This window comes from Colossoma macropomum, unplaced genomic scaffold, assembly GCF_904425465.1.
Source record: "Colossoma macropomum unplaced genomic scaffold, Colossoma_macropomum, whole genome shotgun sequence".
Classification (NCBI taxonomy): Eukaryota; Metazoa; Chordata; class Actinopteri; order Characiformes; family Serrasalmidae; genus Colossoma; species Colossoma macropomum.
In genome coordinates this window covers 10,949,600-10,966,235 of record NW_023494794.1, presented here as the reverse complement: position 1 = coordinate 10,966,235, position 16,636 = coordinate 10,949,600, and the positions used below count along the sequence as shown (strand labels likewise).

General features: G+C 39.3%; 1 protein-coding gene across 2 annotated transcripts in view; it reads right to left on the bottom strand.

Annotated features, from left to right (window-relative positions):
* ophn1 (oligophrenin 1) overlaps positions 1-16,636 on the bottom strand; it is a 117,284-nt gene that overhangs the window by 11,630 nt on the left and 89,018 nt on the right. Inside the window, exon 22 of one of the 2 annotated variants that reach the window (XM_036580154.1) lies at positions 11,832-11,882. The exons of the other annotated variant lie outside the window; for it this stretch is intronic. Within the exon in view, the coding sequence (XP_036436047.1) occupies positions 11,832-11,882 (51 nt within the window). The remainder of the gene's footprint in view (positions 1-11,831; positions 11,883-16,636) is intronic. 2 annotated transcript variants of the gene reach the window in all.

The window sequence follows — 16,636 nt, the reverse complement described above, 5'->3', positions numbered from 1 at the left end:
GGTGCCACTGCCACAGCTGCGTTGTCTGATATCCTGGGCGTTGAGCCTCACCCAGTTTGCACCAGGCTGATTTTCAGCTTTCCTTTCCACTGCCACAAAAACAAGAAAACTGCTGCTCAGACACGTCAGCGCACCTCAGACTGGAAAACAAAGACGCTCTGACGGTTAATCTGCGGCTTGGAATTACTTTAAAGAAGAAGACGGAAGGAGCCGGTTTGGTAGAGTTTGGCAGCCCCTGCTTGATTATCTGGATATATTCTAGTAGCATCACCAGGTTAAAGCTTTCTGAATCTAAATAGCGGTAGTAAGGGCGGGAGGGGAGTTCTGTGTTTGTCAGTTTTGTTTACAGTTCTGCATATCAGATTATTTTAGTGGAGTACTTCATGGGAAGCATTTGTACATTTATCTTCATTAAAATACACTTAAAACAGGAATGTCTGAGTCGGTAATGCTGATGTTGCTAACAATAAATAGCTTTCAGTTAGCATCAGGCAAATGACAATCACTCAGTAGTGGCCTCCAGCTTCCACTGTTAGCAGCATTAGCATGTGTTGCTTTACTTTAAGCTTTTAAAGGAGAAGCCTCTGTTACAAGATACTGTGGTTGCACCATTATACATATATATATATATATATACATAGAGAGAGAGAGAGAGAGAGAGATAACATCCAGCTGTCCTTTACACCGTGTGAATATTTCACAATAACTAAACCAAAATTTTGGAAACTTTTCAAGCTTTTTTTAAGCTCCTTCACCAGATGTTAAGTTACTGTTGTTAGATACACATTTTCTTACAACAGGGATGAAATATGCCCTAATTCCATAAAAATGGCCTGACAGAACTTAGACTGGGCCTTATGTGTCTCACAGGATGAAAATGCATGCAAAATATTAAAGAAATTGCTTTTCTATTACAGTATGGATCAATAGCATGAAATGCAAGCAGTTAATTTTAAAAACTTTCAAAACTACACTTTAGAAAAGAGGGTTCTGAAAGGGTCCCTTAGTAAAGATAAAAAATGTTTTTCTATAGAACCATGAACACTCAAAGAACCCTTTGCATGGTTAAAAGGTTTTTTGCATTGTAAAAGGGTTCTTCAGGATAACGGAGAATGTGCTTTAGGTGGTTCTACAAAGAATCTTTCCAACATCCACCTGGACTAATATAGACCCTCTCCAACAACCACCTGGACTAATCTAGACCCTTTCCAACATCCACCTGGACTAATCTAGGCCCTTTCCAACATCCACCTGGACTAAATCTAGATCCTCTCCAACATCCACCTAGACAACTCTAGACCTTCTCCAACATCCACCTGCACTAATCTAGACCCTCTCCAACATCCACCTGGACTAATCTAGATCCTCTCCCAACATCCACTTAGACAACTCTAGACCCTCTCCAACATCCACCTGGACTAATCTAGATCCTCTCCAACATCCACCTAGACAACTCTAGACCCTCTCCAACATCCACCTGCACGTATCTAGACCTTTGAAAAGGGCTCTATATAGCACCAAAAAGGGTTCTTCTATTGTTACTATGTCAAGCTTGTAACAATAGAAGAACCTTTTTGGTGCTATATAAAACCCTTTTCAAAAAGGTTCTATCTAGAACTATTTTCTAGCGCTGGTGGGGGTGGCCAATTTAATAATATAAATTTAATAATTATCATATGACCTGCGCACAGTAAAGGTCTGCTTTGTATGGAAGCTGAGAGTCTCAGCAGGAGCTCAGCTCACTAATGGTCAGAGCTGCTTCACCCTTCCACACGGTGCATCTGGCTCAGCTGGTTCATCGTTCAGCAGTTAAATTAAAAATATTATTAAACAGTGAGGTCGCAGTGAATCACTGGAGGGAAATGAACACATCCAATTTATTATGTTACTCTTATAAATAAAGATATTATAGAGATAATAATATGTTTATTAATATTTATCAAATTTATCTCTACACAGACTTTTTTTAGAGTTGAAAATTGATTGACTTTCTATTTTTACTACTACTAAACTACTAAAATGTGTTGGCTACATGTCACATTTTAAGATATATTTTTGTCCAGTATGTTAAATTCTACCAATATATGAAAATTTCTCTCTTTTTACTATTTTTTTCACGCAATTAACTCATTTGGTTGTTTTTATTTGTTTTTATGATCATTCTACTTAATAATTTATCTGATTGTCTAAATTTTTGTTTAGTTTTAGTTCATTTTGTTAATTCTTTTATTGTTTTTTTGTCTTCCTACCATTTTGTCATTATCACTTTGGTTTACTCTTCTTTACTGTCTTATTTGGTTGTTTTTCATTTGAATTTTTATTATTCTACTTAATATTTTGACTTTGTAGTGTTTACTGTACTATTTCAATTATGTGCTTTATTTCACTTCCTTGTTAGACTTTTATATTACAGATTTACTCTTTTCAGTCCTTTCTTTCTGTAAAACGCTCAGCTATATTGTAAATGTCTGTCACCCCCTTAATGCACTAACGCTAACGGTAACATGGCGCTTGAACAAAATTAACAAAACATAAAACTTCTGCGTAAGTTAATAAACCCACTTCTGGCTGTTATCTCCTGAAAAAAAAATGACAATTAGATGCTTTCAAGCTCTCTTTCAAATGTCTGGCCTCTTGTGTACGTCTGTGATATTTGTTTTGACTGTTCTGGCAGAGCAGCACCAGCGCAAAGAGAACAGAACGGTGGACATGAAGCAACTGGGGTTCAAGTGAGGTAAGTTAGAAATATAACACAAAGCTCAGTTTTGTCTTCACGCTGCATTCAGACAAAACAACCATGTGCGTGAGCGTTTTTCCAGGTTTTATTTGGTCTGATGCATTAAGCATCCCCCCCCGCCGGCCCCGTAAACTAAATCCTCAAAGAAGCACATAAAACAGTCTCCTGGAATCAATGGCTTTTAAGAGGGAATCAGTCAGGGGCAGCAGCTGGACACAAGCTGCACGGACACACGAGCATAATAACCTGCACTTCGGACTATATAGCAATGCGTCGAGCCCTTTGAGCTTTGAGTACAGCTCGGCTTGACCCGCCATCCTTCAAGGGGTGCGGAAGGCAAGCATCAAGATGTTCTCTGTGCTGGAGTCCAGGTGGTGGAACGAACTCCCAATGGCTGTTCGTACAGCAGAGTCTCTCGCTGTCTTCAAACGCAGACTGAAGACCGTCTCTTTATACAGCACTTAAATGAGCACTGAGTTAAGTATTGATTGTAATGTATTGTACAGCACTTATGTATTGTATTGTATTGCACTGCTCTGTGTTTAACTCTGTTCCTTTTTCTCTAGGAGTCTATAATGACTTTCTGATTCTAGCAGTATCTGAGCTCAGGACTGGCTTTCTCTCTAACCTAGCAAAGATACTTTCTCTGGATAGACAAAGCACTTTTTGTAAGTCGCTCTGGATAAGAGCGTCTGCTAAATGCTGTAAATGTAAATGTAAATGTAAATATGTTATCATTGTTCTGACCAATTACTTCAACATACACTTGATCATAAACAGTCAAAACAGCCATGTTACTCATTTTTCAGTGTCAGGAAACGAAGCCGAGAGCTTATATTTAACAGAAGATGACAGAGTAAATATATGGGATTTCTTCAGTGCTCAGTGAGTCACTCTTTATCTTTATTCCAGCTTCCATTCTTTTCAGAAGACTCACTTTCAGTTCCTCAAAGAATCTGCAGACACACCTCCAAAGTTCAGTCTTAGAAGCTGGTTGATCATTTTCTGAAGTAATCAAACACATTCAGTGGTGTTGAGGTCTGGACTCTGGGGTGGTCAGTCCATCGTTCAGCTTCTTTGTTTGATGTGTCCGTCTCCTTTTCTCAGTGAGGTTCTTCAGCTACAGCTACACATCCTTTCAGACCCACAGCGCTGAGTCGTCTTCTCACAGTGGAAGGATGGACAGAAACACCTGTGGATGTTTTCAGATCTGAAGCAGCTTGATTTTCTCCTCTCTCTCAGAGATGAAAGCTTTAAGTGCTGTTTATCTGATGGGGGCAGTTTTGGGGTCTAACAGGTCTTCCAGGTGGTTGTTAGGAGCCCCATTTTCAATATTGATATCATCATCTTTTAACATCTCCTGAAAAATGAAGAACTTGTACCTAATGGCTGTTTTGACAGGAAATTAAATAAACGAGGCAGGGTCTCTGACATTTGCACAGTACTGTAGCTTTTTCTGGAAAAATTCCAGTAAATATGTTAGATACATAATTATATAATTCATTACATAATTATTTAAGTAATTCACTCAATAACACATGGATGTGATGTCATTGTATTGCTTATATAATAGGGTTCGGCAATATGAGGCTCCGGAGCAGCATGTGGCTCTTTTACTGCCCTGTTGTGGCTCCACAGCTGAATTAGATTTGTAGGTAATAATAAAATAATCCTCCTTTACAGTAAAATAAAGCTCTGCTGATCGTTCAACACAGTTTAACAATAAATGGTCTTAAACTCTGGAGTTAATGTAGAACTGCTAATTCACCCTTTAACCCTGAAGATCAGCGCAGACTGCTGGTCACCATAGCAATGCAGACAACAGTCTCACCTAGCTAGTAGCTAACGAAAAGACAAAGTAATGGCCTACTGCACCATTTAAAGTGGAACAGGAAAATGCGACAAGAAGCTGGCGAATGAGAAGCGACTTCAGCCTCGTAAAAACCGAACGTTGAGAGACAATTTACAAACTTTAGGAAAAGTTTCCTGCCGGAGATGTGAGAAAAGTGGCTGTAGCTGAGCTAAAGCTTAAAGCAGAACAAAGTAATTCTGCGATTTTTTCATATTTTTGGTATATACTAGTGTATTAGTGCGTATTGAGACATATTTACAGCCAAGATGGTAAAATTGGCATAAAATGTTGTGGCTCCCAAGGTGGTATGATTTTTGCTGAAAAGAAAAAATGGTTCTTCTTAACATTTGGGTTGCGACTCCTGGCTTTTCTGCTTGCAAATGTAATACTCCCCAGAGAAGCTTATATGGAGGTCATAATTTAACACTTTATCTTACAGAAGAAGCGTGAAATTCTCTGTTATTTTAAAGCAGTTCTACAGCAAAATAAAGAGCCATTGTCATCCAAAGTGGGGCGTCTCAAGCTGATCTGACAAACGATTCTGCAAAGGAGGAACGTGACAGCAAAGCAGCACAGCAGACGATGGACAAGAAAGAGTGACTGAGTGATGGTCAATAATAAGCTGCTGGCAGGCCTCCTGAATATACAAGGATTTTTAATAGTTTCTGTTGGTTTTAAAAGGATTTATTTGAAACATTTCTAGTTCCTGGATAAAACCATTTGTGATAACAAGTGGTATTACAGTGATCTACACAGATGGAAGCCCTAAAATGGTATCAACTAAGGGTACAGTGTTACCATCAGTTCTATTTTCTGTTAAAAATTGCTGCTATGCTGGACGAGCTTTAGAGAACATCTGCAAAAATGCCATTCAACCTAAAGAGAAACTGCTGCGTGCACATTTTTTTGGTAAAATATCTACATTTAAAGTGGGTTTTTCAGATTTGAAGCAGCTTGATTTTCTCCTGTCTTTCAAAGATGAAAGCTTTAAGTGCTGTTTATCTGATGGGGGCGGTTTTGGTGTCTAGCAGGTCTTCCAGGTGGTTGTTAGGAGGAGCATTTTCTCTGTAGCCTTATTTTTTTTTAACCTTTCGGGAACTCATTTTTCACTTATGTTTATTTGACTTTCTCCTTCTTTATGTAAGACGACTGTTATATTTTATCTCCTCAGAAAAACATCCTAAAAAAATGTGTCCTGTTTTGACTGAAAATTAAATAAAGGGTGGACTCGGACTTTGTTCCTTCCAATTTTCTTCCTCCTCCTTTCTCTTCTCCTCTTTTGTCTTTTGCTTCAGTGAAGCTAACTCAGCCAAGCTGTAGCGCTGTTCTCTCAAAACAGCTGATCTTCTGTGTACAATTTATTCACCGTTATTGTAAAATAGAGCTATTCACGTATATTAGACCTTTTATTCAGGATGTAATTTTTAACTTAGTTGAATCCTCATTTTAAATTTTAGATTATTTTAAATCTCCCCTTAATCTCATTTGCTTTTCCTAGACATGACTGAGTCCTGTTTGACATCCTGTGTGGGATTTGAGCGTTTTTCTCCTGTTTCTGATCAAAAAACCCTCATAGATGGATTAACTCTAGTGGAAACAGCTGTAAACCCCTGGTTATTTGCACAAGACCAGCAAATCATTAATGACAGCACACCAAAATGCTTATTTTAGCCTCTCCATAAACAACAAAAAAAGAAGCAGCATTGGGAGAAGCTGTCTAGTAGTACAGAGCTAATTTTCAGCATCAAAATGAGGATCGGACGGTCAACCAGCCCAATGTGACAACAAACACATCTAGAGAAACCCTGCAAATAATAATATGTAACAGCAAAATACCAAAAAGATAAACTCATTGTAAACAGCTGTGATGCAGAAAATCACGTTAACACTAGAGAACAGAGTTATTTAGGATCAACAAGAAAATGAGTGAGCGCAATTTTACATTCACTGCCCAGTAAATATTATATGAAAAACATGCATCTAACAATAACAACCGGTAAAGGTTAAACAGTGTAATCAAGAACAGTAGGTTAATAGAGATTGTACTGTTCATTATTACTGTGTTAAATTAATAATTAATCATTATTCCATTATTCCATTAGATCACCTTAAATTGTTACAATTAAAATAAAATATATACGCCATATCCATTCCATCTTATCACAAGATCGTACGTGACTCACATCCGGAGTTATGAGCCTACGAAGAGGGGCTGAGATACACATCATCTGCCTCTCACCGTGTGGAACTGGTGGATTCGTGTGTCCGGCTACATTCTGTGTGAAACTGACCAATGGACACTCGGGATATCACTAAGCACTGACCATCACGCCGGACACCCTTCATTCTTCATTCAGTCCACATCGGAGACTCATGTGAAATGGCGTGCAGAGAGTTTACAGCTGCTGAAGCTGCTGCAGCAGTTTTGGAAAGTAGTGATGAAGAAAACGGAGCATTTTGATATGAAACACATGAGGATCACGTTATATGAAGAGCCTTTAAAGGAGGATTTAAGACTACAGAGGGTTAAACAATCGACTACACTGGAAGAGGATGGAGGAGGAAGGAACGATGGAGTCCTCGAGTAGTAGCGATGATGAATTTATCATTTTTCTTTTAAGCACTGCAACTAAAAGGTGCACATAGTGGGCACACGCCATTCTACACAAAAGACGAGGCTTGAGCAGACGAGGAAACACAGAGATGAACAAATAATAATGAACAGTCGCTGTGGTGTACAAACATAGTCATTTCCCAGCCTTTCAGCTGCGAGGCACCATTTATTTACTTTTTTTTTTTTACTTATTTACCTCTGCAGTTTTATAGTCAGTCTAGTTGACCACCATCTGGCACCAAAAGCATAGAAGCTGCTGGTGTTCTCAGCCCTGAGTGCTGTTCATTAAACCAATCAGAATAGAGCTAATTTACATATATCATAAGCTATGTTCTCAAAGCAGGTAAAAGTGGCCCAAATCTGATTTTTTTTGCCTGCCTGTTCACATTATCTTTTAAATATGATCTGTATGTGAGATCAGTCTGAACAGACTGACCCACATGCACAAAAGAACAACACGTCATGTTGCTTCATGCGGCTCATCCAGAGGTAATCAATTACGAACGCCAGTCGCTCCCGGAGGATCAGCTTCATCTTCACCAGCATCACAGGAGCCATCATGAAGCTTCACTGACTGACAGCTGGGCTCATCACCCAGAATGTGTTCGAGCCGTAAAAAGGGTGCGGTCACTTCTTTGGTTCGCGTCCTCGGATTCTTTAAACTTTGCTTTCAGACTTTTAACTGTTCTTCGATGCTGCCGCCTCGTTCTCCTGCGACCGCGTTCGGACATTACTTTCAAAATCTCTTCGAACACGAAGGTGTTTTGGATAAATCTCTTCTAATTTTTGTACAGAAATATCACCCCCAAATGTTTATAAGGTCTCAGCAGAGCGAAGCGATGACGAATGTGTATGTGGTGGCAAACTTACATACCAAAACCACTTGGATAGGGTAGCACCAGGGGTACCACACAGGTTTTTACTTTTGTTTGTGGTTTCAAACTTACATACCAAAACCGCTTGGAGCACCGTAGACCACAGGCTTAAGCAGCAACTGAAAAAATGTCCAGAGGTTTATTGTCGTTTACAAGGTTTATTCCACAGTTTGAGCAAGCTAACAAAGTTTCCATTGTATTTCTTCTTAACTGCTGGTAAAAACCTGTGTGGTACCCCTGGTGCTACCCTATGCTTCTAGTGCACCACCATATATGCACCTGTGCTCACCCTCGCCACCTAGTTTTAGAACTAAATCATTGCATCACATTTTCAATAGTAAACCACACACCAATATAGCTCCTAGAGTGGAGCTGGATTGACGTAAAGGTCGCATGAATTCCGATCTGGATGTTCAGACTGAGTTGCATTGCTGCAGATACATACAGATTTCAGTACCACATATGAAAACGTCTCAAATCAGAATTGAAAATGTCAGATTCCGTGCGTTTATCTGTTCACGCTGACGCATCTGTGTCACATATGAAGAAAAAGATTGGATTTTGGCCACTTTTACCTGCTGTGTGAACAAAGCTTTAGAGGTGCTGTAACAAAAAAACTGGCTGTGTAATCCTACATGATAGAGAGAGGTTGGAAAATGGTCATGAAAATGAAAATGGAGATACCAAAAATACAAGAAAAAATATAAGACATGAGCCCTTTAACAGATACTGAGAAAAGAGGGCTCCTAACAACCGCCTGGAAGACCTGGTAGACACCAAAACTGCCCCATCAGATGAACAGCACTTAAAGCTTCCATCTCTGAGAGAGAGGAGAAAATCAAGCTGCTTCAGATCTGAAAACATCCACAGGTGTTTCTGTCCATCCTTCCACTGTGAGAAGACGACTCAGCGCTGTGGGCCTAAAAGGATGTATAGCTGATCAAGAAGAACCTCACTGAGAAAAGGAGATGGACACATCAAACAAAGAAGCTGAATGATGGACTGACCACCCCAGAGTCCAGACCTCAGCACCACTGATTGTGTTTGAGTACTTCAGAAAATGATCAACCAGCTTCTAAGACTGAACTTTGGAGGTGTGTCTGCAGATTCTTTGAGGAACTGAAAGTGACTCTCCTGAGAAGAGTGGAAGCTGGAATAAAGGGAAAGAGTGATATATTGAACACTCAAAAAGCTGAGATCAGATTTAATTGATGAGAATTCTGTGTAATTTTCTGTTAAATATCACCAACATTTCATTTTTTTCTGACCTGAAAAGTTAATAACTTGAACTTAATTTAGTTTTGATTGGAAATTAAATAAATGAATGGTGGTCTCTGACTTATTACAACCCTAGTATAATATAGAAAGCGATTTGTATGCTTCTGAACGTATGTATTTAAATGGGTTTATCCTTATAGCACTACAGCTGCACACATACACACCTTAAATTGTGTGACCTTAAATTGTTTTTCCATGTATTTGCTATGGTTTCCAGGTTGTTGTTAGGTGGTTGCTAAGCTGCAAGGCTGTTGCTATGGTATCCCGAGGCGGTTGCTAAGTCTTGTTAGGTCACTGCTATATACCAAGTCATTGCTAAGGTGTTGCTAGGCCGTTGCTATGGTATCCCAGGTGGTTGCTATTGTATTCCAGGTGGTCAAAGATGTTGCATGCATATTTGTATGAACACTTGTCTACAGAGTGTCTACTAACTGTGGTAGAAAAATTTAGAAGTTTTAGCATTACATATTATACATACATATATATATATATATGGAGTGTTGGGTTATGCTGTGTTCACATGTTTGTGTTGAAAAAACGTGTCATTCCACACGTCATAGCAGTACATGGAATACGGTGGTATGAAACTGCGCAAACCTTGGCACGGTGAAAATTATCAGAGGAGAACATTAACAGTGCAGATTTTTTATCTAAGGTGGAAAAGGGGAGGAGGACACTCTGTACTCTTTTCCGCAACACTCAGTTCATTCCATCCCTGCAGTCGATGGAAAAAATTGGGAAAACTGGACTCTTGACTTGCGGCGGCAGAATTTTCCATTGTGGCTCTACTGAAAACCATGGAATATCCAGTTTGCCATCGTCCATCTACTGCAAACATGTGAGCGCAGCATTAGACAAGGCTGCCCACCATCACCACACCTGTTTAACCTGTGTGCAGAACTTATGAGAGAGGCAGGACTGGAGGAAGATGATTGAGGATTCAGGATTGAAGCATCCATAGCCTTTAATATGTGGATGATACAACGCTAATGGTGGCAAATATGGAAGACTTGAAGGTCCTTATAAGGAAGGTTAAAGAACAGAGTGAAAAGATGGGACATCGGCTCAGTATAAAGAAGACTGAGATTATGATGAGCGGGAAGACTGCTGACTTTATCATCGACAGAGAAGTTCTGAAAAAAGCTGGACAGCTTCTGTCTACGAGGATCGATTATTGACAACAGAGGATCCAGCACTGAAGAAATAAGACACAGATTGGCGCCCGACAGAACAAGTATGAAGGAGCTTGGAAAGATCTTCAAATGCAACAACTTGTGGTTCTTTATGGATGAGAAAGCTGGACAATAAACAATCAACAGAGGTAAAATATAAATGCCTTCGAACTTTAGTGTTGGCAGAGACTTTTGAGAGTTCCTCGGACGGCAAAGAAAACGAACAAATAGCTCTTTAAACAAATCAAGCCTTACTTCTCGCTTGAAGCCCAGATAACCAAACTGAGGCTCTTATTTTGGACACAAGAACGTGGTCACTGGAAAGGATCACTATGCTTGGAAGAGTTGAAGGTAAAAGAGGAAGAGGATGACCAAGTACACAATGGAGGGATGCAATCAGATCAATCATGAACAAACCATTCGGAATCCTGAAGACCCAACCAGTAGACAGGATATTCTGGGAATACCATCCATACAGTCGTCCGGAGTTGTGAACAACTTGGCTGCACTTAATAATAATAATTCTTTGCCTCCAGGATGTTTTATCTACCCAAACAGAAGATAAAGAAATGCAAGTTTCCCACTTTTTGGCTTGCTAACACTCCAATTTTTCATTTATTATTATTATGTTTTTGTTTTTTTGAGACTGGAGCAACTTTGGCCCTCTATATCTCCACACTGAGGCATATCAGATCTGTCAGATTTTGGGATTTATCACTCATATCACTGCACTCTTTACTAATTAGGCATAAGTCTGAAGGCTTCTAGTTTATGAGCTGTTAAACATGAACATTTAATATGCTTTATCAAATAACTGGTCGCCAAAAGTGTGTAATACGAATAATCCTGAAAATTCAACAGGGCATGAGGGGTCACTGTATGGTTTAATGAGTATGAAAATGATGTAAATCATATGCTGTGGCCTGCACTGTCACCAGATATCAACCTATGGGAGATCTTCACATTAGCCCTGCATTCTCCACCACTACGACCAAAACACCAATTGACGGAATACCTTCTGGAAGGGTGGTGTTCCAGCCTTCCTGTACAGTTCTAGAAGCACACTGTGCTGGAAGCTCATGCAGCCCAACACCTTATTAAGACAATGTGGGTCAGTTTCCCTGACAGGGATTGAGCCTGGTCCTGGACCACTCAGCATTCTGAATGTGGATTCTCCACTGAAAGGAAAATGTAGTCCAATGTTCAATCCCTTGTCTGGGAAATAGTCCTTATGCTGGGTTTTTCCTTTAATTTGTTTCCCATCTGTACATATGCACACACATTCTCACACATGGACACGTACCTTCCGGCCTGTCGGGAAGCATTCTCAAAAAACTTGGTCTTGGAAGCGACACTGCGGAACAGGAAAGAAAAAAAGAGAAACAGAGAAAATAAATCACTAGCTCCTTTTCACAACACCAAACTTTGGTATATGTTTGATGCATCATCTTCACAGCGCATAAATACTAAATAAAATGAGAGAACATACAAACATATTTCACTCCGCACTCACCTGTGATTGCACTCAAACACATTACTTATGAAGACTTCCTGGCTCTGTAAACTTTAAGGACTCTGAAGTCCTTCCATTGCAACATTACTGAAACACATCCAAGCTACATTGCTCAAACGAGGAAATCATCCCTGAGTTTTGTTTTTTTCTTTAATATAAATAGCACTTTGGGATCAATTCTTGAGAAATCACTCAAGGGCTCCCAATTGGCCACCTCAGATTTGTATTTTCATGCATTTCTGAGACATTAGAGATTAGAGGCTTTTAAAAGTAGGCATGAACTTTTTTTTGTCTGCAGCAAATGTTTATTCATTAAGTCATAACTTTTGAACTACTGAAGCTAAATGCATGAAATTGCATGGGATTATTTATTGATTACAGTGTATTTAATGTACCAAACATAAAGAAACTAATATGTACAATGTGTTTTATGTACCAAATATAAACAGATAAAGAAATTAAATGCCTTTTTTTTTCTTTGGAGCAATTTTCATCCTCCATATCTTCACTTTGGATCTCTCATATTTTGGCACTTATGTCAAAGTAATAGAGGTTTCTGGTTTATGAGTTGTTAAATACAAAAGACATTTCCTCATGTCTACATGCCACATTTTAAGTGCATTGTACTCGTGCATGACAAAGTCACCAAAAAATATATAACATTTGCACCAGTGGAAACACCACATTCAACTCAACAATTGTACCAAATATCAAGTTGGTATCTTGAGCCAAACTATTTTTATTAATGTCCATTAACTCTTTGTTATATCAGAAATAAAACACCGACATACTACATATTTGGCAACATATAAATGCATTGTTTCTTTATTTTTTTATTAGTTTTACAAATAAAAGATATAATTAGCTGCCAAAGTGGCAAAAGTAATACATACTAAGATTTGCTTACATTTAATGTCTGGTGCACTTTATTCTACCTATTATTTACTAGGTAAATATGAACTAATTTGCATATTGCAAATTAAAGTACATAGTAACTTATGACGTATAACTGTGTATGTACAGCTGTGCTTGGTGTTACAGTGCCGTAACTACTCAGCAAGTAACTCATATGAGTCACTATGCACTAGAATATCCAAGCATTACTTGTAATTACTAAACAATTTGTGTGTTTTGTATGGATATTACATTACATAATATTTACCAGTACTACCAGGTAGGTTCAGGAGTACTTGCTGCTGCAATGCCATAATTACTCAGAATTTAAAAGGTAATTAAGCAGTACCTACAAGTAATACTTGGATATTCTAGTGCATAGTAACTCATATGAGTTACTTACTGAGTAATTATGGCACTACAGCACCAAACACAGCTGTACTTACCCAGTTATTTGTTATATTAGTTACTATGTACTTTCATTAATATTTACCTAGTAAATGATATGTGGAATAAAGTGCGCCAGACATTAAATGTAAGCAAGTTTTAGCATGTATTACTCATATTCCAGTACACTTTTGGCAGCTAATTATGTCTTTTATTAGTAAAACTAATAAAAAATTAAAGTAAATAATAGGTAGAATAAGTTTCTAAAAGTCTATTTTCTTTGTATGTTCCACACTGTCGCCCACTCTGGACGTTTTATAATGGCTCAATATGAATTTTAAAACTACTGCCTGCTGGAATATTCCTGTTCCACAGCAGTTTGCTTAAAAACACGCTGGCAGAAAAGAAAGAGATGCAAGAGAGGCAGCCGTGCTGGGATTTCATGCAGAACGTGGAAAAGTCAACATGAGACTGCCGTGTTCTAGCTGTCACTACACTAAATGTCTGAAATTATCCAGACAGTCCTACTAATGAGTGAATTCAGCTACTTTAAAGTCACTCTTTGCTGATAATCCTCATAGAAAAGCACCGACGAATAGAATAGGGAACTGCTGAGCGTGGGCTAAAGGGGTAGAAAGCCCCCCAGCATTGTGCTGTGGAGCAGTGGAACTGCGTTCTCTGGAGAGATGGAGCTCCATCCAATACCTTTAGGATGAGTTGGAGTGATCCAGAACTGACCATCCGACATCAGTACCTGACCTCACCAACGCTCAATCAAATCCTCACAGCAATGTTCAACATCTACTGCAAAGCCTTCCCAGAATAGTAGAGGCTGTTGCTGCAGCACAAAGTCACTATTAATACCCTTCATTTCAGAGGAAACGCTGGAGTCTACAGACTTTTGGACATGCAATGAATGTCAGTACCAGACGACAAAACATCTGCTAATAACTTTGAATGTCTGTCCTTTTTATATACCTCAGGAATTTAGTTTACCAGTTTATATTCCACCTTAGGAGCATGAATCACTTGCATTGGACGATCTGTGTGAAACTATCAATGACTGGAGAGCTGTAGTTGGGAACGTCGATACACACACACCAAAAAAAGAGTGCTGCAAAAGCCATTTTTCCACTGCACAATCAAAAACAGATGGGAACCAAAAGGAATTGACACTTATAGGTCTAGTTCACTTTCCACCTGCTTTACAGCACCACTCTACGGCGTAATATGGCTAAGTATCTTACTGCTGGTTAGCTTAAATTATTGGCTGATGTGAAATGATATGAAGTTACCCCACTGTTCTGCGTACACACACTCAAAAATATGTTTACATTTTGCATCATACAGAATCATGTATCAAGCAAAGCTTCAATCTTCATTTGATTGGGTCCTATCCTTGGCTATGACTGGGTCCTACCCTTGGCCCACCCAAAATGACTGCTCAAGTTTACTTTCAATATTAAAATCTTATGAGACAACATTAATGAGATATAATAATAAATTAAAAATGTACTCCCAGAATATACAACATATTCAACATTATGTATTGTGTGTTCTGGTCGACTAGCAAGCAAGCAATTCTTACTGCCTTTTTTCCTATTGCACTGTTTTAAGAATGCTTAACAAACAGTATGAAAATACTTGGTTTTGCAGTGAAATTCAAATTGGCCTGCAAATGTACCATTTGCCATGGTTGGAATGGTGTGGTGGGTATCACCTCTGCCTGCACTGGGGTTCAATCCCCTGCCTGGCTAAGCATCCTACACTATACCAATAAGAGTCCTTGGGCAAGACGCCTAACACTGACCTGTGTAAAATGACCGAACTGTAAGTCGCACTGGATAAGAGTGTCAGCCAAATACCATAAATGTAAATTCTAGTTTACAGTGTAGTGTTGTAGTGCTTGGTAATTGGTCAGTGCTCACCTGGAAGAGTAAAGAAATCACTAAATGGTCATACAGCTGCTATTATTACCAAAAACAGGAGAAGACCCTTGAGTACCATTAGGTGTGAAAGATCTTGTAAGTTTTACATTATGTTAAGGTTTCCTAGAACCTTGACATTGTGTGGAAGTTCTTTAAAATATTCTTTTCTGGTTCTTTAAAGAACTATCTGTTTTTTTTAAGGGGCTAAAAGTGGTTATCCTGTGGCATCGCACAGGACCTTTTCTGGCACCTTGATCCGAGTAAGCATGAAAAAGTTCCTACACAGCACATTAATTTCCCAACATATGATGAAGAAACTCTAGATCACTGTTACTCTGCACTTAAGGACAAACACCTCCCATTTGGCGAGGCCGATCACATCTTCAGTTTCCTCCGGCCTACATTCAAACAGGAATAACCGGTTCTTAGAGGTCTATCAATACAGCGAGGATGCTATCTCCAGACTTCAGGACTGCTTCTAAAGCACAGACTGGCAGATATTCTGTGATATAGTGGGTTACAGGCTATGTCAGAACATGCCCTGACAAGTTGTCTCAAAAAACCATGCTTAAAGCTAAACCAAAAGCCCAGGACCAGCATCAAAGAGCCAAACTGAAAGCTCAAACTGATGCCTCCAACATGGAGACCTGGCAGCCTGCAAAAAGCCAGATATAACTACCTATAATGGCTTTGACCTCAATGCTTCTACCTTCTACCTAATTATGGACTACAGATGTAGGAATAACTGTTATATGGGGATGTTTGCCTCAATACCACATAAGTTTAACACCTATTTTGCTCATTTTGATGGGAGCAACACTGCTGTGAAACGACCTGTAGACCAAGCCAGCTGTTTGAAGACTGTCTTCATTTCTGAGCAGATCTTTTCAGGCATTTACCCACACAAGGCACCAGGACCTGATAGCAACTACGACCTTGTCCTCAAAGACTGGATCAAACAGTTAGTGGAGGTACCTTTAACATCTTCGAAGCGTGTAGGTGATTCCTACATACTTTAGGAGGACCACCCCTGTTACAGTCCCAAGCAAGAAGTGCCCAATCTCCTGCCTAGATGACCACTGCTCTGTTGCACTGATCTTGACAATCAGTCTTTTTAGAAGGTTTATCAAAACCCACATGATCAAGAAGAACATGTATGTGAGACTGATGTCCATATGTTACAGCCTGGCATTCACTACAATATTCCTGACAAATGCATTACAAAGTAGAGGTCTGCACAAGGCGGGTTCACCCAGAGTTTCCTCATGATCTGCTAGATAACTGGTGGACGGGATCCGTTTTGAAGCGAGCAGGTTGCAGGCTTGTGTGGGGGCATGTTATGGCCGGATGGATGGGGCAAGATTGGACATTAATTAGCAGCTTGTA